Here is a 23977-nt window from a genome sequence, read left to right on the forward strand (position 1 = left end):
AGGTCTCCCCTCAGTCTCCTTTTCTCCAGACTAAACAGCCCCAGTTCCCTCAACCACTCATCAGACTTGTGCTGCAGACCCCTCATCAGCTTCGTCGTCCTTCTCCGCACTCTCTCTAGTACTTCAATGTCCTTCTTATGATGAGGGGCCCAAAACTGAACACAGTATTCAAGGTGGGGCCTCACCAGTGCTGAGTACAGTGGCACAATCACTTCTCCAGACCTGCTGGCCACACTATTCCTGATACAAGCCAGGATGCTGGTGGCCTTTTTGGCCACCTGGGCACACTGCTGGCTCATATTCAGCCGGCTGTCAATCAACACCCCCAGGTCCTTTTCCAACAGGCACCTTTCCAGTCACTCTTCCCCAAGACTGTAATGTTGCCTGGGGTTGTTATGACCCAAGTACAGGACCCAGCACTTGGCCTTGTTAAACCTCATACAGCCCAATGATCCAGCTGGTCCAGATCCCTCTGTATGGCCTTCCTACCCTCCAGCAGATCAACACTCCCACCAAATTTGGTGTTGTCTGCAAAGTTACTAAGGGTGCACTCAATCCCTTCATCCAGATCATTTATAAAGATATTAAACAGAACTGGCCCCAATACTGAGCCTTGGGGAACACCACTTGGGACCAGCTGCAAACTGGATTTGGTGCCATTCACCACACCACTTTGGGCCCGGCCCTCCAGCCAGTTCTTTCTCCATCGAAGAGTACACCCATCCAGGTCATGACAGGAGAATGCTGTGGGATACTTCTTACTCAAGTCTAAGCACACAACATCCACAGCCTTACCCTCATCTACTAGATGGGTCACTTTGTCATAGAAGGAGATCAGGTTGGTTAAACAGGACTTGCCTTTCATAAACCCATGTTAACTGAGCCTGATCATATGGTTCTCTTGTATGTGCCGTGTGATGTTTGTCAGAATGATCAGCTCCATGACCTTCCCCGGTACCGAGCTTAGACTGACAGGTCTGTAGTTCCCTGGATCCTCCTTCTGGCCCTTCTTGTAGATGGGCGTCACATTAGCCAACTTTCAGTCAACTGGGACCTCCCCAGTTAGCCAAGATTGCTGACACATAATGGAAAGTGGCTTAGTGATCATCTCCGCCAGCTCCCTCAGCACCCTTGGGTGCATCCCATCTGGCCCCATAGACTTGTGGGTGTCCAAGTGGTGTAGCAGGTCACTAACCATTTCCCCTTGGATTATTGGGGCTTCATTCTGGTCCCCATCCCTGTCTTCTGGCTGAGGCAGCTGAGTACCTGGAGCACAACTGTTCTGACTATTAAAGAGTGAGGTAAAGAAGGTTTTAAGTACCTTAGCCTTTCCCTCATCTTCTGTCACTATGTTTCCTTCTGCATCCATCAGGGGATGGAGATTCTCCTTAGCCCTCCTCTTGTTGCTAATATATTTATAGAAACATTTCTTGTTGCCTTTCACAGTGGTGGCCAGGCTTAGCTCTAGTTGGGCTTTGGCCCTTCCGATTTTCCCCCTGCATAACCTCACAGAATTCTTGTATTGCTTTTGAGTAGCCTCCCACTCCTTCCAAAGGTTTTAAGTTCTCTTTTTATTCCTAAGTTCCAGCCACAGCTGTCTATTCAGCCAGGCCGGCCTTCTTCCCCACCAGCTCACCTTCCAGCACCTGGGGACAGCCTTCTCCTGCGCCTCTAAGATTTCGTTCTTAAAGAGACACCAGCCTTCCTGGACTCCTTTGTCCTTCAGCACTGCCTCCCAAGGGACTCTGCCAACCAGCCTTCTAAACAGGCCAAAGTCTGCCCTTCGGAAGTCCAAAGTATCAGTTCTGCTGACTGCCTGCCTTACTTCTCCAAGAAAAGTAAACTCAATCATTTCATCATCACTATACCCAAGGCAACCTCCAACCAACACATTGCCCACAAGCCCTTGTCTATTTACAAACAACAGATCCAGTGAGGCTCCTTCCCTGGTAGGCTCACTAACCAGCTGTGTTAGGAAGTTGTCTTCCACGCACTGCAGGAGCCTCACAGACTGCTTCCTCTCTGCTGTGTTGTACTTCCAGCAGACATCTGGTAGGTTGAAGTCCTCCATAAGAACAAGGGCTAGCAATCAAGGGACTTCTCCCAGCTGCCTGCAAAATATTTCATCTGCGTCTTCATCCTGGTTGGGTGGTCTGTAACAGACCCCCATCAGCATGTCCACCTTGTTGCCCTTCCCCTTGATTCTCACCCATAGACTCTCAACCCTATCATCACCCCTGTCAAGTTGCAGATAATCAAAACCCTCCCTAACATACATAGCTATGCTGCCTCCTCTCCTTCCTTACCTCTCCCTTCTGAAGATTTTATAGCCACCTAATGCAGCACTCCAGTTATGAGAGTCATCGCACCATGTTTCCGAAATGGCAATCAAATCATAGTTTCTCTGCCTCACAATGGCTTCCAGCTCCTCTTGTTTGTTGCCCATGCTGCGTGCACTCCTATAGATGCACTTCAGCTGAGCCATTGATTCCACTGGAACGGCAGACCGAAGGGCCTCATTAGCACTACCCTCAGATGCCAGCATGTCACCCTTGAGCGTGCCTCTGCCATATTTGGTTTCCTCCCCCTTCAAGTCTAGTTTAAAATCCCCTCAATAAGTCCAGCTATCTCCTGCCCCAGGATCCTTTTCCCCTTTTGAGACAGGTGCATCTGTCACTAGCAGGCCGGGTGCCATGTAAGCCGCCCCATGATCAAAAAACCCAAAATTCTGCCAGTGACACCAGTCCCGCAGCCAGGTATTCATCTGATGGGTCTTCCCGTATCTTTCCTCATCGCACCCTGCAACTGTGGGGATAAAGGAGAATGTCATGTTGACATTTGCAGCAAAGGATGGGGAATCAACAATAAATTGACTTTCCCATCTACCAGAGTAGCACATGAAGAACTACAGCATGCTGAAAGAGATTGGCTAGATGAGTTCTCTTCACATGTTGTGACACACCATATAAATAGGTAGTTCCCTATTTGTAGGAAGAACCCCATCTTGTTATTAGGGCACTGGCTTGAAATAAAAGCAATTTCTTATTTCTTACTGCACCAGCAGCTCTCTCTGTTGCGGCCTAGGGCAGCTTACTCAGAGTCAAATTCTTGGATGTATTTTGGCAGTTTAAATTCATACATTTGTATAGGACTTAGGTGCCTAAGAAGCTTTAAATATGCTGTCTGTTCCCTTTCAGTTCCTCATCCTTAAAATGGCAATACTTCATAGGATCATAGAATGGTTTGTTTTGGAAGGGGCCTCAAAGATCATCTAGTTCCAATCCCACTCCATTGGCCAGGACACCTTCCACTAGATCAGGTTGCTCAAAGGCCCAGCCAACCTGGCCTTGAACACTTCCAGGGATGGGGCATCCAAAACTTCCCTGGGCAGCCTCTTCCAGTGTCTCCCACTCTCATAGTGAAGAATTTCTTCCTTATATCTAATCTCAATCTATTCTCTTTCAATTTGAAACCATTACCCCTTGTCCTATCACTACATGTCCTTGTTAAAAGTCTCTCTCCAGCCTTCTTGTAGCTCCCTTTAGGTACTGGAAGGCTGCTACCCTGTTTCCCTGAAAATAAGACCTACCCCAAAAAAAGCCCTAGCATGATTTTTCAGGATTTTTGAGGATGCTCAAAATATAAGCCCTACTCCAAGAATAAGCCCTAGTTACAGTTCATTTAAAAAGTTAACTTAAATAGTGTCCAGGCAGCTACACATGTAAAAAAGTAATAAGTTTTGGAGCAAAAATAAGACCCTATCTTATTTTTGGGGAAACAGGGTATAAGGACTCCCCAAAGCCTTCTCTCTTCCAGGCTGAACAGCCCCAACTCTCTCAGCCTGTCTTCACAGGAGAGGTGCTCCAGCCCTCTGATCATTGCTGTGGCCCTCCTCTGGACTTGCTCCAACAGGTCCATGTCCTTACGTTAAGGGCCAACAGAGCTGAATGCAATACTCCAGGTGGGGTCTCACAAGAGTGGAGGGGGAGAATCACCTCCCTTGACCTGCTGGTCACACTTCTTTTGATGTAGCCCAGAATGCGGCTGACTTTCTGGGCTGCAAGCACACATTGGCAGCTCATGCTGGGCTTCTCATCAGACAACACCCCAAAGTCCTTCTCCTAAGGAGTGTTCTTATTCCATTCTCTGCCCAGCCTGTATTTGTGCTTGGGACTGCCCTGACCCAGGTGCAGGACCTTGCACTTGGTCTTGTTGAACTTTGTGACATTCACACGGGCCTGACACTCAAGCCTGTCAAAGGCCCTCTGGATGGCATCCCTTCCCTCCAGTGCATCAACCACACCACACAGCTTGGTGTTGTTGGCAAGCTTGCTGAGGGTGCACTCAGTCTCACTGTCCATGTCGCCAAAGATGTTTAACAGCCAATAATGACCCCTCAGGAGCATCACTCATCACTGGTCTCCGCTTGGACATCAAGCTGTTGGCCACAACTCTGAATGCATCCACCCAGCCAATTCCTTATCCACTGAGTGGTCTGTCCATCAATTCCACATCTCTCCAGTTTAGAGACAAGGATATCATGTGGGACAGTGTCAAATACTTCCCTAACTTCACAGCTTCTATGAAATATTTTTTAGTGACTCAGATATTGTGACAAGACAAATACAGTAAGAAAGTTATGCTTTCAAAGAATCTCCACATCCCATAGTCATGCTTCCATCACTACCACCAAGTTACTTCCAAAAACTGTACTGACTGCGTGGAAACTTTTGTCCACTTTCTCATTAGAGACATTTAACAGCAGGGGAGCAGATTTTTCTGCTAAGTGGCAGAATTATTAGCATTAGTGCATATGACACACAGGCAGCTCAGCTGTTTCCACAGTGCATAGATAGCCACGGTGCAGAAAAAAAACCTGCTTAAATAGATTAGGTCACTTCTTGACTGAGAATTAGTTGCAAAAGGAAAGGGAAGATATTATAATTGTGCAGTTTTACCTGCCAAACACCTACCTTTAAGCATCTGCAGCAAGGAAAGAATAAAAATAAACACAGTAGAAGGGTTAGTGTCTGTCTTTACAGAAGTCCTTTCTCTTTTAGGAAATGCCAGCTTTAATAGGATTAGAGGAAAAGTGCAACCTTTGAGCTTTCAAACAATACAAGGGAAAAATAATTTTAAAAGGCTCTGGAAAGCACGTTTTGTGGAAGAGGCAAAAGTTAAGAGGAGGAGGCTAGCATTTCCAAGAACATCAGTCTCCTCATGAAGTACATTTTTCTTTTCCTCTGATGGAAGAGAAGATCAAAATAGGCTGTGGAGGTAATTAGACTGCTCATATGGAAACCTTGACTAAGACTACATCAAAAAATGATACAGCTCAACAGTTGATGGGATACTCAGCTTTCAAAATACTCAGTGTAAACAGGTCTTACATCAAATAGTTCATTCATCCTCTACCCATAGATTTACTTGTGCCCTTTTATAGCTTTAAAAAAACCCCAACGGGATTATTTTCCAAAGGCACAACTGGGACGCAGCTCTCCAAAAGCAGTCAGGGTGAGTTAAACACATTTGCTCCTGATCTAGTCTTCAGATTCATCCCTCCTAAGACAAGTTGTCAGTGTTGTCATCTGCACCAACAGAGTCCCAGGTACTTAAAAATGGAAGAACTATAAATACAAATGGGCCAGAGCTTCAGTCTAGACAAGGTATAGTCCAATATTTTCAGTGTTCAAACTTAGATAAGCACAGACAGAAGGTAAACAAATGGCGATAAATTCAGCCCAAAACACTATGCTTGCCTTGTAGATTTCAGCAGTCCTCCTTGTACAGTTAATTCTGACTTAAGCAAACTCTGCTTCCTCCCAAATGTAGTTTAAAGGTTTTAAGACCTATTCAGCCACTTGCCAAACAGTGCTGCTGGAATGGAAGTTTCCATGTGCCATTAGCAGACATTTGAGTTACATTGCCTCACCTGACCGAAGACTGAACTGCAATCAAGATTACCTGAACTGGGTAGAATATTGCCTGGAGTGTAGGAAGAGTCTCTGTAAAATAGTGATCCCAGATTTCAGACAGGATATCAATGCGGTCCTCACCTAAGAAAACAGAGATCGGGAACAAGAGCTTTAGTGACAGGGACACTAAAATCAAGTTGAATTTTCCCACTACTCTAATTACCCAAATAAGAGATACAAACCCACACTTTACATTCACAGTTTCCATCCAAAATTGGACATCGCCTGGCTAAGCTTTACCTTAACTGACAGAGTCACAATTGCTCTGTTGCTTACCACAAAGAAGACAGCTCTGTTCAAAACATGAGACCAATTCCAACAAAAGAGTGAAACCTCTCTTCAGTTGGAAACTTCAACTCCACAGCAAAGGATTATGTAATCTCATGGTTCAGTTAGCATGCTCAACTAGCATGGGAGCACGGCCACACATTAGCAGCTGAATCTGAAAACCAGCAGGTCACAGCCAATATCAACTGTTCTGCAGCAACTGAGTCATTCACAGGAGCCCCTTCCAGCATCTCCCCACTCCTAAGAACAGACGCAGCAGTCAGGACCTTGATAAGCCACAAAGTCACCATCCTCCTTGCAAACATGGCACTTGAGAAGATTCCCAAATAAAATCCACTTGTGGCCACCCCTCACATAACTCTGATTCAAACAAATACCCCCAAATTTAAGTGGGTATTTAAAATGAAGGCAGACTAAGTTATGCAACTCATGATTCCTATAACAGGCATAAGACTGTGGTCAACAGCCTATTATTAACAAAAAATGCTTTACTAAACATAATCATTTGAATAGACATTTTAAATTATGCTCAAAGGCTTGACTTACAGAGCTTTCTGTTCCTCAGAATTTGGGCCCAAAGTCTATGTTTTTTGGGAGATTTTCCCATCACAAAGGCCAAAGGTTTGCAATGTTTTTTCAAGTTTTAGATACATTCCCCGGAAATTTCAGGTGCAAATACAGACCCAGGTAAAATAACACAAGTTTCTGACAACAGGATTTTCCAGGATACCTTCCATGGAGTCTCAGCTGGAGCTCACAAGCAGTCAAGACTTGAGAAGCAGTAAAGGAAGATGGCTGCTCAAGGCAGCTTTGAAGACTCAGCCTCAAAGTGACTAAATGCCCGACAGGATTAACTGGATTACACATAAAATTGTAACTCAAAGGAGCCTTATCACAGTGTACTGAACTGCTTTCTCCATCTAGATGCTTACACATGGGCTTTCACTGTGCTTGCCCATGGGTTGTACTGCTTAGGACATAGCCAGAGAGCAGAGAGCCAGCAGGACCAGATCCTGCAGATGTTTCCTTTCAAGCAGAGAGCCCACTGATGACTGCAGGAGGGTTCCGAGAGAGGCTTCACCATGTCATGTATGACACCAGCTTCAAAACTGAAACTGCAGGCAAATGACCACCTACTCAACACCCGCATAACAGCTACCCATTACCAGAAACTGCCAACTCTAAGTGAAAAAGACAACAAGAACCAGACTAACTGAAATTCAAATTTTTCCCTCTTCTGTCTCTTCCCCAGGACTGCAATGCTTTGGTGCATGGAGCCAGAGTGAAATTTTATAGATCACTTCTTTTGAAGGAGAAGGGAGAATGGTTTGTTTCTTCAAGAAATCAGAAATCCCACAGGCATTGAAATTCTGACAGACTGTATAAAGAAAAATCATGTTAAAATAAGAAGCTGTGATTTGAAAAACAGACACAGTAAAACATTGCCATGCCCTGCAGCAGGAACACTATTCTGTCTCTGACTACTGGGACAGTAGAAATTTTCCAGGGAGACAGAGCTACCTGAGAACTACGTACAAGAAGTTCTTGTTGCTGTTACACGAGTCCTGCAACAAACCTACACATTATGAAAGAAAGGTGCCCATGAGTCATCTTCTGCAGAGACACCAGCCTGTATAGGCAAAGTGGCTCCAGTGTCACCTCAAACTAGGGACCAAAAAATGAGCCATGGCAAGAAAGTTTTGCTATCTGCCTGGGAAACTTCATCTTACACAAACTACTTCAGCAACTGCAAACTACTCCCAGGCAGCTCTCAGCTTATTATGGACTGAAACTCAATTTTCGTAATGCTAAAACAGGTACTGGAACAGTTTTATATGAATACAGAAAACAAAACCTACAATAAGCTGCATAGCACTCGTTTTGAAGAGCTGGCAGTGGCAGGGGAGTTACCCATAGTCGGGAAAATGTATGAGTCTGCCTTTTTTCCCCCCTTAGAGGGCCAGTACTGAAGAAACACACGCCAAGCTGGAGGCTGGCAACTGCACAGCTCCTTCACAGGTCCGAGTCCTACAGCCTGCTGTCTGGCTGGAGAAGTCACTTGGTGAAGAACAGTGCGGAGGAATCCAGCATCAATAATGATGCAAGACTATAAGTGTCTGTTGGCATCTAATAACCCAGATACAGCAGATTGGTGATTAGCAAGGGATCTTCCCGACAGGCTACAAAACTGGGTCAAATCAAACCAGCCTCATTCTGAATAAAGACATGTGCTCTACACAACTTGCTCTGCTTGAGCAAGCTGTTAATAAACATGACTAACTCCCCACACATCCAACACTGAGAGTCGCTGCAACACACTGGCTTTCGCCCACAGGCTCTGGAGTAACAAGCACCCATACACCAGTGGGTTGAACAGAATTTCATGTGTGGTCAAATTCTTTCCTGAAAGATTTATTTTCCACCCAAGTGATTGGTTTTTTCTTTAAATTTACACAAAGCCTGTTAGTTCAGCTTTCAAAAGCACGTTCCTGTGCTCGCAGTGAAAACGTGGCTGGTGGGAGTGTTGCAGCTACTTGGCTATTCAAACAGCCTGCCCCATACCTTAAGCCTCACAAGGGCTGCAGTGCAACCCAGTTCCCAAAAGGCTGTATGGCATCCTAAGACAGTACCAGAAAGGGCTGTATGCTTTCCAGACATGCAAATCATCTTGTCTGACCAAAGGGCAAAGAACAACTCCCTTCCGAAACGGGTTTCTTACTATACTTGCCTTCACACAGCTTAACCTTTTCCTCTATAAACAGCAAGCCTTTCACAAGGAGCTGGTTCTGCCAAGAGAGAAGAGAGACATGCATTTGCCTTTTCTGACATTTAAAATAAACATGAAATAATAAGGTTTTTTCAGATATTATCCACTTTGCATGCAGTTATCGAAAGATTAGCCATATCATAGTACTTCCTCCCAGCAGTACCACCAGACCTGGTCTCACTGTGAGTGCTGTACATTCATTAACCCCCTCTTGTTCAGCCAGACACGAAAACACAGCAGACAGTTGAAACATCTGTCAGAAGTGGGAAGGATAGATCTGTCCTGAGTCACAGGAATAGAGTCAAGAAAACAAAATAGTTCTTAACATAGGAGCGCAACCACATAAGCTATACCTCAGATATAAGATGGAGGTGATCAAAGGGCCAAACACTATCAAAACGTCCCACTCTCTTCTTCCTTTGCAGCAGCTCAGTGTTTGCCTGACTGCACAGTAAGCCAGTTCAGCTCCCTAACCCTTACTTCTCTATTCCTACTATTCCTACCTATTTTGTTTCTATGAGGCTTTTTTTTTTTTGCTATATTGAGCAGATGGATCATCTCAGTATGCAGTCTCAAGCTGCAGAAGAAGCGTCAGGATCTAGTCTTTCTAGATAAACTTAACTACCACGGACCAGACAGATCAAGATATTGATGTGCGTGTTTGCAGTTCAGGACATCTAAATATCTGATAAGCTCTCTGTTTCCATTTCCCCAAACACAAGAATGGTACAAAACCAACACCTACCTTTCTGTTCTCCCAACAGCACTAGAAGAATCAGTTATTCTGAAAAGCTTTGAGAATCCCAGAGAAAGGAACTGCTGTCACCAAATAGCAGACTATTACTGCATCCTAAAAGGTTCAGGTCCTACCACAGAGATCACATTGATAGAGAATAAAGCTTTCTGTCCTTCTGAAAGAATTCAGTAACAGGGTAGCGCATAACATTCAGACACCTCTCTCTCTCTCATGTTCATCCTCCAGCTTTTGTTTTTAACAGGTAACCAGGTCGAAGTTGCACCTTTCAACCTTCCATCAGCTGAGGAACAAGATACATCTTTTTTTCACTCCCAATGGACACTGCTGTTACACCACTGCCTTAGACACCACCATAACCTCCTGATGAGCTGCTGTACCACATACCTGCTCTTGCACTGCTGCTCTGGATGACAGACCTGCCCTCTGTAACCATATACCAGGCTAGCTTGTTTATGACACACACAAGCAGGTAACTGTGTAAGCAACCCCAAGCAAAGAGAGCAGCACACCTCCGCATCCTCCCTACAACAAGAAGCAATACTAAACTGAGGTACTGTTGAAGGGAATGAAAAGTAGGAAACATTGCTCAGTGACATTCTCCACTTGTACTTTGCTTTCCAGAACAAGAGAAAAACTTGCCACTCAAAAGACCTACTTGTTAGCATCAGATATCATTGAAATGTGTAGAAAGGGAAGGGCTCTTCCTTAAATAGTAATCAGACTCCAGAAGTCTTTTGCAAGTAGGCTGAGGGACTGAAGAGACCACCACACATCCTATCAGTAAGGAAACATCTCTGGATGCATTGTCCTGGTGGAGAATTTACATTCAAGAAGCTGTCAGGTAGGAAAATACCGAAATTAATAAAATCAGGGGCTGAATTCAAGAAACTCGTTTTGCTTCGGAATCTCATCTTATGCAAGGTGACATCTGAGACCCTTTGGGGCTGGGAACTGCTACAATACTAGAGATAAATTTTTCCATTGGCATCTTTGTCAAGATTTCAGCAAAAAGTGCCTGGGAGAAAGAACAAGCCATACAAGCTCATCAGTTGCCTCACATGCTACAGGTAGTAGGGGAAACTTCCATGAAAAGTTTCATCTCAAGACAAGACTGTATGGACATTGCATTCTTCATGGTGTGAAAGAAGTGTTGTGTTATAAAACAGAGAGGAAATTGATACCTTTCTTTGGCTTTTGTCCCAATCTCATGGCTACTTCATGCACATTAAAACATAAAATCATGTTTTGCTACAATGGCTTACTTGTCCTAAATGAGACAGATAGAAGTACTTTAGAGACACTGCTTTAAAAACAAACAAACAAAAACCCCACCTGCATCCTCTGATATGTATCCAGAGTTCAATCACAACACAAGGAGGAATGACCATCCAATTCACCAGTGGTATTAGTGGCAATAATGGTTAAATATTGTGCAGTGCATACAAGGGAAAAATGGTCATGCTTGTAATTAAGGTAATTTGGCCCTGCTAGCAGGTGGCTTTTTTCAGAATTCAAACCCAATAATATTTAGTATAGTCTTATTCTCAAAGTAATGTAGTATTTAGATTCCGTTAAAATTATTTACACAGCAAAACGAGAGCATTTTAGGAGCAACACATGGGATGAAACCCATCCAAGTCACAAGACTTTGACCTTTACTAGCTCTAGCAGAGTGCAAGAGCAATCCTATTTGCAGTACAGTCAAGCTTTAAACAACTTTCAATACTCTACTATTAACCAATCCTAGGAATTTCAGCAAAGGAATCTGAGCTGACTTCAATGTTCTGTTTGTCAGAGGAACATTCTAAAATTGCTGTTCTGCACACAGGTGACCATGTGGAGACAGGAACCCAAAGCACTTTTGCATGTGACCTTCTGAACCCACTCACAAAGAAGGTACAAATGACTCATTAACTGCAACTGAAAAGCTGTGGATGCCAACAGGTAAAAAGCAAAGCGCTCTGTCAATACTGCAGACTGCAAAGCAGCTGCTTCTAGGCCTCATGCAGTGCACAGCTGTCAGTTTAGGAGGGTACATTTTGGTCTTTGCTGACTACTTCCACAACACCAGTGCCCACTTGGGTTAGCAGGGACCGCCAGCAGGACATGTACCGCCTGGCAGCTCAAGTCACCTCCATGACCTGTGGAATATCACCTGCTTACAACAGCTTACTCAGTTTTAGCCAAAAAGCCATACATTTATTCTAAAAAGAAAGTCCACTTTCTGCAGATTTTTGGACTCTGGAATTCCCCCCAATAGAACAATTTAATTTTTTTTCCTGCAGAAGCCAATTTTCTGACTTATTCATCATCACCAATGTGACAAAGGACTGTCAAAAGAAACTGCAAGGAGCAAAGGGAACTTGCCAGTGAAATATTTTTAATGGCTGGGGGGCTTTGTCTAGGGCTTACTCCTCTGTTAAGGTGAGTGTTGAGGTTGAGAGAAAGACAGAGTTCCCAGTAGAGCACGGGAGGAACAGGGATGCCAAAGGATGGGTAGACTGCAAAGAAAATGTGCCTGGGTGATACTTTTCACATGGGCAATGACAACAGCAATTACCAAGTCGGATAAATATGTTCACGTGATGGAAAAAAAATTGCAACATTTGTAAATGTTGTTATAAACTATTGAAAGGTGACTTTTGCAGAGATTCTCTAGCAGAAATACAGGCTTTGGAGGGAAATATTAAGTTGTTGGGATCTCCATTACATTTTTAGATTTGTTCGGCAAAAATACATGACTACACATGTCAGGCTCTGGACAACAACAACAACAATTTTCCAGGAAAAAACAAAAAACAAACAAACAACCTCCAACAACAAGAACCGACAAAAAAAAAATTTCCCTCCCCCAACAAACAAACAACCCCCTCCCCAAAAACACACACACAAAAACAACTACCAAAAAAAACACACACGAAACCCAAAAACAAACAAAGCAACCGAACAAAAAACAAAGCAAGCCAAAAACAAACAATGTGAAAAAGGAGGGAGGAAAATCTGGAATTGAAAAAACTATTGGGGGGGGAAAACTGAAACCCACTTACACTGTAAGTATTTTCCTGCCTGAACAATAAGATAACATTTGGAGTGATACTGCACTTTAATCCTTCCAGATGCTTTCAGTTTACTAATAAAGTACTTAAATTCTTTATTTTTCAGCCTATAGCTCTAGGTAATTACCTCTCACATATTGCAAGGGAAATTTACAGCTGATCTTTAACACATTTTAAACTACTATATCAGAAAAAAAAAATACACACAGATATATGAAGGTGTCACACTTATTTTGTTGTGTTTCTCTCAAGAAATATGAATGCCTTCTCTATCTGCAGTAGAACATTGGGTTTTCATTTACATAACACTTCCTGAGTACTGTGGATACAATTTTCCAGCTACTTTGCTTATATTATTGATGCTTTCTACTTTCAGAGATTTTTTTTTGTATGTTTTACAGCTATGTCAGCAAACAAAATACACATTTGTATGCCTTCATGGACAGCAGAATTCTACCTATTAAAAATAGATCTATTAATCATCTCCTTGTAATAAAGAACTGATAATGCTCTTATGAACGTATTATCAGTAATTCCTTGTGCTAAATAGATTGCATCATCTCATTCTTAAGGTTTCTTAAAAAAAAAAAAAAGCTTAGCTCCATATAGTTACTGCAGATGTTTCAATTATCCTTTCAAATTTTCCCTTTTCCTCTGGATCAGAGAGACTCATTTCCCTTCTCCCCATCTTAAAAATATCTGGAAATTTTACTTATCTGTCTTTTCTGCTAAAGTCACAGGCTTATAAATGGATTCAATCTGAACATTACCCCCTCAGATCAAGCCAGACAGGTAAATTTTCATTAAAAAACCCTACAGCATTTGCTGACAAATCAGTACAATCTAATAAACACAACAACAGCGGAAGTCTGTATCAGATCTTGCCTAGATTACAAGTCTCATTTTACTGCTTTATCCCCAGTTGCCAGAGGCAACACAGAGGCACAGAGCTAAAAGGAAAAACAAATCTTTTATTTGCAATAAAGACCAGATAAATACACCAAGTGAGCTTGAAGGGTGGATTTACTAGAAAAAGTTTAGCTGACACTTCGTCTCTTCGCAATCATAACTGAACTGGGCACTTGGGGAGGCAGTTATTCCCTCCCCAAATCAGCTTTCCCTGGATCCCCGGGGTGAAGTCCTCACCATGCTGTTGGTACACCACAGGCTATGCTCATTGCAGGTGCTGCAAACCTGCCTTTACTCTTGCTACGGTGAAGAATGCACTCCAGAGAAACAAAGACTTGACTTAAGCCCCCACATGTACAAGTCAGTCAAGAAATTTGGAGAGACATATTCTGCAGCAGACAGAAGTAAGCTTGTGAAATCTCACAGGTTGAAATCCCACTACATTACTCAGTGCAGAAACCCACAGTAGCAGTTTCAGGTATACCACCGAGAAGTGCAGCTAAGAGAAAGCCTTTAAGTAAGTCTTCAAATGCACTGAGTTTTGGAAGACAGGATTGAAAGCTCTAGGACAATCACTTTTTGTTTTTTCGTCAGCAAAAACCCTTCCCATGATGTGCACGTGCTCGCTACTCTTGCGAAGTAAGCTGTGCTGAAATCATTGGGAATTTAAAAAAAAAGTCTGAAGGCAATCACATACCATACTATAAAACATAGACACTTCTCAGGTAATTCCTTCTTTTTCCTGACACAGGTATTTTCCCCTTCCCCTGCCCTATTAGATAAACTGAGGCAAATTTCTCCATCTACACCCAGAGGAGCAGTTTCAGTTCCCCAGCACAATGACTGCAGGTGGAAGCTGTTCCAAGCACAATAGCAGTTGCCAGCAGTGACATGTACCTTCTCCTTCCCTCCACCTTGTCAGGAGCTGGTCATCCCAAACAGGGGCCATGGAGGCCCTTCCTGTGCTGGCTCTCGCTACACTCCCGGCAACATGGCACCCATCTGACTTTGCCAGAGGCAAATTAGATGTTCCCTGTTGGGAGTGCTCTGCCAGCAGCCTGGTCATGGTGATGGCCTCCATGCAAAACCAACAGGAAGGTTTTTGTGGTGATAGCCCTGCCACTAGCACAGCTTGCTCTGCTGTGGGTGGTACCTCCAAGCAGAAAGGTAACAAAAAGCAGCTAAGTAGCTTTGGGAGCAGCTCCACAGAAAACATCAAGGAGATTCACGCCATGACAGTTGACTTCAATTCTCATCTGAAAGCCATGTCTCTGCAGTGTAGCATGGCACAAAGGAATTCTCTTGCTAAGCCAACACTCTTGGGGGGAAAAAGGTTTACATCAACACCCCTTTAATTACAGACAAATTTTGTTTTCCTCTCATGTCTCCATGCTGAACATGGCCAGTATGCTTTTAAAAAAACACCTTAAAATTAAGAAATACTAGTTCATCAAACAGAAACATAAACTTGGAACGGGAGTAAACTAATCCAGAGAAAAGTCAAAATAATTGACTCCATTTTGCTGAGTGAAAAATTCAGTTTTTCTTCTACACATCACAGTATTTCTTAGAAGCAGCCTGTCTTACAGCCAACTGAGGCTCTGTGTGCTAGTGTTAAACCACACTTTTACAGGCTCTACAAGCACATAACCACGGATTCTTGGATAACCTGATGTTAATTTTGAGAGGAAAAAAAAAAGCATCACACAAACTTACTTGGCAAGTATTTTCTACAAAGTTATTGCCAGTTGCACACAACCACCTACCTGTTTCTTGGCAGTGTTTTACAAAACGCAAATCTGTGCGAGCTGCAGCATCTCACACCTAGAGCATCCCCCCTACTTTTTTTTTTCCCTCTATAAAGACAGGAAATAGTGACAGAAGCAGATAGAGAATTTCAGTCCTACACAGAGAACAAACTGCAAGATAAGTATGAAATAACATCCTAAAATGACTCTTCTATAGACAGCTTTGTTCAATAGGTAAAAAAATCCCACTTAAAGAGAGAAAGTGAGTCAGGGAGAGTAAGAAGGAGAGCAGACCAAGCAGCCAGAGTAGGCAGCACTGCTACAATCTAGACCACAAGGCGCCGGCAAGGCAGCAGCCATGGGAAAACCCCGCAGCCAGGCCCCCCGGCTCTGTGCTGGTGAGCCACCACTTCAGGCAGGAGCCCTGCTTACCAGCTGTGTAGACATACGCAGGCACATCGCAAGAAGAGCCAGAGGCCACGAATGCATTGCAAAGAGCAAGTTTTATTTTAGTTACCTCTCTACTGGGGGATCTCCAAAGTCGCACCTGAGCTCCCAGGCAGAGGTGACACAAGGGGGACGCAGGCGCTGGTAGGTCCAGCCCTGCTGGAAGATCACTGGGCCTGCTGAGCTCGCCTGGATTTCGAGGCTTCAGGCAGGTGCAGCCTCCCACTCTTTCTCACAACAAAGCAGGAATCTCAGACATAGTGATAAGGTGCCCAGAGTTTCTCACAGGCCTATGTTATCTAAGACAGAGGTTCTACTCATCAAGCACACAAGGTCAGTAAAACAATTAGTGTGATGTATGTGCTTTTTCTACAGACAGGTGCAAGTCACTTGAGCGTATTTACATTTAACTAACCTCCTCGCCAAATCTTCCGCTACATTCCCATACACCAGGGCATGGCATGCTGCTGTCCCATGCCATGCCACAGTTTGAGTAGTAGCAACCAGGCACCTCTTCAAGTGAATCACACACACCTAGGGAGCCAATGCCTACAGGGCCTGAAAGACAGGTGTCCCTACTGCTGCTGCCACCCAGGACGACTAGGTCCTCTGCTCAGCTCGCAGTAATGGGGCTGAGCTGCCTGGTGACTCCATCTGTGATAACAAAGCTGGGCAGTTGCTATGGAATCTCAGGAGCTGCTCCATGAAAGCTCAGTCCAGTGCCAGATGAAGCAGAATTAACTAGCAGACCTGCATGAACAGGGGTTCCCCACCAGCAAAGGGAGAAATGCAATAATAAAGACCAGCTTGTCCCAAAAGAGTATTGCAGACATATGGCTGAGCTCTGCAAATCACACAAGTGTGAATTCTCTCCCCTTGTGCAGAAGCCAAACTGCTGCAGCCCCTGGCAGCAGGCACAAGACAGCACATGGCCAGAGAAGAGCTAGAGCTGCCTTTATCCAGCAATCATCACTCTAATAACCTACATAACTATTTCATTGCCTTGCTGTGAAACAGGTAGAACTGGAAACCCTGTGCCAAGGAAAGAAATGTCATAGGCACCAGGTTTTTCTCTTTGACTAAGCAGGAGAGAGCAACACACAAGCATTTTCAGCTGCTAGCATGGCTTTACAAAGCAGCTTTTCAAAGGAAAGCAAACATCATAAGAGATGCTGGATAGGCTGAAGTCTCAGAAAGACATGCAGCAGGGACTCAAGCAAAAGCTTTACAGCGCCACAGTAGAGGCATGTTTCCCTCTACCGCTGCAGCCACTTTGCACAGCCAGCTGTCCCACAGCAAGAGGCTCCCTGACCACAGGAAGGTTCACCAGCCCTACTTCTGACCACTCTGAAGGCAAAGAACAAAAATCAAAGTTGGCCTGGATCTGGGCTTGCCTCATAGTGGCTGCTGTGTACTTTCACAGCTTGACACTCCAGCAACATGGGTTCTCACACGTTGCTGTTTCTATGGTTTTGCCTGCAAACAGAAATCTGGGCCTAATACTGAGCCAGGACTTGTCACCTTCGTGGCTCTTCACTGCAGCAGGCTAGAAATTACGTAACAGCTTCACTCCTGGTTTTAAGACATCTAAGTTCTCATTGGATTAAATGAGGAAATACAGTCCACTCACCATCCCTCCCCTACCAGCTATGCCAGAGCAGGCAGTGGATGTCAGGCTGGAGAGGCATCAACTCTGGGCATCTGACTTTCTGCATTTGTAGCCCATGGGTGCTGGGAGAAGTTACAGTGTCTGGGAAGGGATCAGGTTGCTCTGCCTCAGGAGGACACAGTTTGGAATTAATATGCATAAACCAGGCAGTTCTGCTAAAGTGGTTAACTGTGAAATAGCCAGGATTTCCATTTTCCCCTGTGAGTTTCAAGATTAACAAGCCCCCAGAGAGTGAAAAGAAACAGTTCAGCCTTTCCAAAGGCTTTGTTTCAGGCTGTCTGCAAAATCAGGAAGATAATGCATCAGTTTATCAACACACACTAATTTCATATTCCAAAAATTTTCTCCACAACCAAAAGGGTCAGACAGCATGAAAATGAAGGGAAAAATCTGAAAAATCTTACAGTTGCCCCAAAGAAGTCCTAATCACCAATACACCCTGTTCTTTCAAAGCCCAGCTTCTTACCTTCCATGGTCATAGTATTCCTCCCTGTTGTAGTTCAGCTGAACACCAGAGAACTAACACAGCAGAGAGAGCAAATGGTGCCCTGCTGTGTTACTGAGCAGAGGAGTGGGTACAAAGTGCCCCTTTTCAGCAGCAGGAAATTATTGGATCAGTTCATGGGCAAAGTTAGTACTGGAAAACCTGGAGCATGATATATTGCTTTAAGGCAGATTTGCAGCAAATGAGCCCCCACTATCTGGCATTTACAGTCAGACTCTGATCCAAGGAGATAGCTTGTATATATAATAGCGTTGTGAAGGCAGCAGATCTGTAAACACAAATCTCCTTCAGAATGAAACATCTGAGTTTTCACCAAAACACTTACAGGAATTACATTTCTCTTTCAAATACAAAACAGATTCAGTAACTCTGGTATGGTGACGGTTTGGTAGCAGAGAAAGACTGCCTAAACCCTACCTGTTTCCTAAGCGTTCTTTTAGCAATTTCAGGAGCTAAAAACTGGTAATTTGCATAACTGTTGAAAAGGACTTGTGAGTAATCAAGTCACGTTCATCACAAAGGTAGATTTGTCTCACTATAAAAGCTCTACTCTGTTTTAGTCTCAAATATCCACTGGTTAGAAAAATTGTGTGTATGTATAAAATATACATAATCTAAGAGCCAGAACTCTTAAAAAAATGGAAAATGGGATTTTAAAAATTATCTTAGTGGCTCCTGTTACAAATGCTGTGGCATAAGAAATAGAAAACATTTAAGTCAATTTATCACATCTAAATATTACATGACCCAGTTGCTCTAATTGCTGCTAGGATACTTAAAACTGCCTAGTTACATACGAGAGCAGATCCTTCAGGGTTCATTTCAATCTAAGAGAACAGTAAACTTGTTTCTCGGGATAGCTTTTCAGTGGGCTTTAGCAGATGGAGGAGGAAGTCACTGCCAAAAGATGCACTTCCACTCCACTCCCCACCATGGTGACCCACTCCCATCACCTCCCCTATGTCAGAGGTGATGAGCACAACAAGCCAAGGGAAGTAGCTGAAAACTTTATTTTTTGTTTCAAGGTTATTTTCCAGCCAAATTCTCTGCTCATTTTGGTGGCAGCAGTACTGCCCTAAATCAATTGGCATCAGCAGTGAAACTGAACCCACATACAAATGAAATAATGTTGTCGGCCCTTCTTTGGCACTTGAATAGTCTTTCCCCACTCCATGGCCCAAGGATTTTTGAGTAAAAACATTCAGAAAGGAGCAGTAACTTTTATCACTGCCACGCACTGTCAGTCTAGCATCAGAAATAAGTCTGCATCTTACCTAACAGCAGGATAAAAAGTTCATTTCCTACAATAGCCTTTATCTCAGTTTGTCTCAAATTCTTGGTGCTGGCAAGCCATTACTTCAGACTAAGTCTGATGGATGCCAAGTTACTCCTTTTAACATTGAGAAAAAAAAAAAAAAAATCCCAGAAATTAAATTTGAGTCCCAGTGGCTTCAGTTGGAGTACAGCAGCTGCAGGTGAACTAGTATATATACACTGTGAATGTGTGAACAGACAGACTGACATAAAAACAAACGCAGAGGTGAGCGTAGCCAAGTCCTTGCACTGCACGTTCTCCGAGGCAAAGGCCATCACTCTCTCAGCAGTAGTCCAGTGTTGAGTATCTACACTGCGATTGTGGCCTGTGGCTGAAGTAGTACAGCCCTGCCATTAGAGTGAAAGAGCACAGTTTTTGCACCTGCTTTTGCTGAAAATGGTGCTGGTGATCAGATCCTTCTCCCAGGACAAGATCAGATACCCTTGGCTTGCTAAGAAGGATGCAATACAGATATCCAGGCCCCAGCAGCAAGCAGGCTGTAGTCCAAGCAGTCTCTCCGGTTGTCAGCTCTACTACTACGAGACCTAAGGAGTCTCAGCTAATGCCACTAGCCCTAGCATGACTGACAGGCTTGAGGTTTACAGTCTGGAGTAAGGGAATAACACATCCAAACTCCAGCAGTGGGAACCGTTCGGTCCCCAGCAGTCATTGCCTTCCTCTTATGCAGTGACACAATGCAGCTGTGTCTGACTCAGCACTGGAAGCCTCCTAGGCCTACTTCACTGCACTCTGAATTTTCAAAACCAGATAACAGTCATACGTCAACACCTCCCATCCCTCAGGACTGTGTTCAGCTCCATGCTCCATCCAGGCTTATGGCTGCATGAAGTTGCCTCTGGACATTTTCTACTTATTCCAGCCTTGCATACCATGCTTAAGACTGTAGTACCTGCATACTTGATCAAGACCTTTCGAATTTCAATTTGACACATGTATTTAGTTGCAAACTTCTGTTTGCCTGGTTTTAGATTAGCAGTAGTGGATCTCCACTTAAGCCAGGATCTGTGCACTACAGGCTCACAGCCCCTTCAGCTGGGCTACCACCAGACCTTGCTCATGGTCTAGGAAACATCCCGCCATTTGGCACCAGCAGCCACCTCTTTCCAGGAAACAACTTGTGCAGATAGGATCTAAAGAAGCAAAACATCACTGTACTTAGGGCAGGAGGTCACTTCTCACTTGACAGCACAGTGTGAGAGATTTTTTTATGTGGTGGTGGAGTTGCTCGTTATGTCAGAGGGCAACTACAATGTATTGAGTACTGTCTAGGGGTGGATGAGGAGGAAGTTGAGAGTCTATGGGTGAGAATTAAGGGGCAGGCTGGCAGGGCTGATACTGTTGTGGGAGTCTATTACAGGCCACCAGATCAGGGTGAGGAAGTTGATGAGGCCTTCTACAGGCAGCTGAGAGCAGCCTCACAGTGACAGGCCCTGGTTGCAGTGGGGGATTTTAACTTCCCTGATGTTTGCTGGAAGGACTGCTCAGCCAGCCAGCCTCAGTCTAGGAGGTTCCTCCAGTGCATTGATGACAACTTTCTGATGCAAATGGTGGAGGAGCCAACTAGGAGACATGCACTGCTGGATCTCATCCTCGCTAACAAGGAGGGTCTGGTTGAAGCAGTAAAGGTGGAGGGCTGCCTTGGTTGCAGCGACCATGAGATGGTGGAGTTCAGGATCTTGTGTGGCGGGAACAGAATAGCAAGCAGAATTGCAACCCTGGACTTCAGCAGGGCCGACTTTGGCCTTTTCAAACAATTGCTGGAGGAAATCCCGTGGGCAAGGCTGCTTGAAGGTAAAGGGGCCCAAGATAGTTGGTTAGCATTCAGGGACTGCTTCTTCCAAGCTCAAGATCAGAGCATCCCGACACGTAGGAAGTCAAGGAAGGGAGCCAGGAGACCTGTGTGGTTAAACAGGGAACTGCTGGGTAAGCCCAAGTGGAAGAGGAGAGTTTACAGATCATGGAAGGAGGGGCTGGCCACTTGGGAAGAATATAAGGCTGCTGTCAGAGGATGTAAGGAGGCAACTAGAAAAGCTAAGGCCTCCATAGAGTTAAATCTGGCAAGAGGGGTCAAGGACAACAGAAAGAGCTTCTTCAAATACATGGCAGATAAAACTAACACCAGAGGCAATGTAGGCCCACTGATGAAGGGGGTGGGTGCTCTGGTGACAGAAGACACAGAGAAGGCAGAGTTACTGAATGCCTTCTTTGCCTCTGTCTACTCTGCTGGAGGTTGTCCTGAGGAGCCCCATACCCCTGAGGCCCCAGAGGAAGGCAGGGCAATGGAGGAGTTTGCCTTGGTTGATGAGGACTGGGTTAGGGAGCAATTAAGCAATCTGGACATCCATAAATCCATGGGTCCAGATGGGATGCACCCGCGGGTGCTGAGGGAGCTGGCTGAAGTCATTGCTGGACCGCTCTCCATCATCTTTGCCAAGTCTTGGGAAATTGGAGAAGTGCCTAAGGACTGGAGGAAAGCAAATGTCACTCCAGTCTTCAAAAAGGGCAAGAAGGAAGACCTGAGTAACTATAGACAGGTCAGCCTCACCTCCACCCCTGGGAAAGTGATGGAACAACTTATCCTTGGTGCCATCTCACAGCATATCAAGGATAAGAGGGTCATTAGGAGCAGCCAACATGGCTTCACCAAGGGGAAGTCATGCTTAACCAACCTCATAGCCTTTTAAGAAGACATAACGAGGTGGATAGATGGTGGCAGAGCGGTGGATGTGGTCTATCTTGACTTCAGTAAAGCATTTGACACCGTCTCCCACAGCATACTCACAGCTAAACTGAGGAAGTGTGGACTGGATGATCAGGTAGTGAGGTGGACTGTGAACTGGCTGAAGGAAAGAAGCCAGAGAGTCGTGGTCAATGGGAAGGAGTCTGGTTGGAGGCCTGTATCTAGTGGAGTCCCTCAAGGGTCAGTTCTGGGGCCAGTATTGTTCAATATATTCATCAATGACTTGGATGAGGGAATTGAGTGTACTATCAGCAAGTTTGCTGATGACACCAAGCTGGGAGGAGTGGCTGACACAGCAGAGGGCTGTGCTGCCATCCAGCGAGGTCTAGACAGGCTGGAGAGCTGGGCAGGGAAAAATTTAATGAAATGTAACAAGAGAAAGTGCAGAGTCTTACATCTGGGCAGGAACAACCACAGGTTCCAGTATAGGTTGGGGAATGACCTATTAGAGAGCAGCGTAGGTGAAAGGGACCTGGGGGTCCTGGTGGACAGCAGGATGACCATGAGCCAGCACTGTGCCCTTGTGGCCAAGAAGGCCAATGGCATCCTGGGGTGTATTAGAAGGGGGGTGGTTAGTAGGTCGAGAGAGGTTCTCCTTCCCCTCTACTCTGCCCTGGTGAGACCTCATCTGGAATATTGTGTCCAGTTCTGGGCCCCTCAGTTCAAGAAGGACAGGGAACTGCTGGAGAGAGTCCAGCACAGAGCCATGAAGATGATGAAGGGAGTGGAGCATCTCCCTTATGAGGAAAGGCTGAGGGAGCTGGGTCTCTTTAGTTTGGAGGAGACTGAGGGGTGACTTCATTAATGTTTGTAAATACGTAAAGGATGAGTGTCAGGAAGATGGAGCCAGGCTCTTCTCGGTGACAACCAGTGATAGGACAAGGGGCAATGGGTTCAAACTGGAACACAGGAGGTTCCACTTAAATACGAGAAGAAACTTCTTCTCAGTGATGGTAACAGAACACTGGAACAGGCTGCCCAGGGGGGTTGTGCAGTCTCCTTCTCCGGAGACATTCAAAACCCACCTGGATGCCTTCCTGTGTAACCTCATCTAGGTGTTCCTTCTCTGGCAGGGGGATTGGACTAGATGATCTTTTGAGGTCCCTTCCAATCCCTAACATTCTATGATTCTGTGATGTAATCTAATACTGACAGGAAACAACACTAGTCTTCTTTTTTGCCTTTCTGTGCTGTTAGCACAGTACGCAGCAGTGTCAGCTGCTTCAGAAAGTACTGAAATTTTCTCTCTCTCTCTTACTCACTCAAAGGGAAGAAAACCTTCTTGCTTTCAGCAGCCTCCCTTATTTTTTTTAAACAACATTACACTGAACAACTTACAACACTGAAAGCCATCAGTACCCTCTCAAAATAACCCAACACACTTTCATGTGGTTATATTTGAACCTCTGTCTACCTGGATAGTATCAGTAAAAGGCAATAACACTTATTCACAGTTGTGATTGACCAGGTCTTACTTCATTCTTCATCTTTCACTTTTTTGCAGGTTGCATTTATATTTATGGGACTAAAGGGCAAACAGTACTCAGGTTGATTTCCTGCTGATAGGGACTTCCTTCTCTGCCCGTTCCCCACCCCGCCCCCCACCCCCCAAAAAAAAAAACCTGACAGCCGATTTCTTTTCCCCTTTGCTGGCCCCTGTTGCAGAAAACCTATCCCTGACTTCTCTATACTAGACGAATAGGCTAAAAAAAAAAACAAAAACAAAAAAAAACAACCAACCAAAAAAACCCAAACAACAAACACAACTATGAAAGGTATC

At 44.6% G+C, this 23977-nt stretch overlaps 1 protein-coding gene across 2 annotated transcripts in view; it reads right to left on the reverse strand.

Annotated features, from left to right (window-relative positions):
• PRR5L (proline rich 5 like) overlaps nt 1–23977 on the reverse strand; it is a 44844-nt gene that overhangs the window by 15278 nt on the left and 5589 nt on the right. For both annotated transcript variants that reach the window (XM_065636471.1, XM_065636470.1), the window contains exons 4-5: nt 8992–9049; nt 5965–6056 (exon numbers count right to left, since the gene is read on the reverse strand). In XM_065636471.1, coding sequence (XP_065492543.1) covers nt 5965–6056; nt 8992–9049 — 150 coding nt within the window. The remainder of the gene's footprint in view (nt 1–5964; nt 6057–8991; nt 9050–23977) is intronic.

Source organism: Caloenas nicobarica, chromosome 5, assembly GCF_036013445.1.
Source record: "Caloenas nicobarica isolate bCalNic1 chromosome 5, bCalNic1.hap1, whole genome shotgun sequence".
NCBI classification, from domain to species: domain Eukaryota; kingdom Metazoa; phylum Chordata; class Aves; order Columbiformes; family Columbidae; genus Caloenas; species Caloenas nicobarica.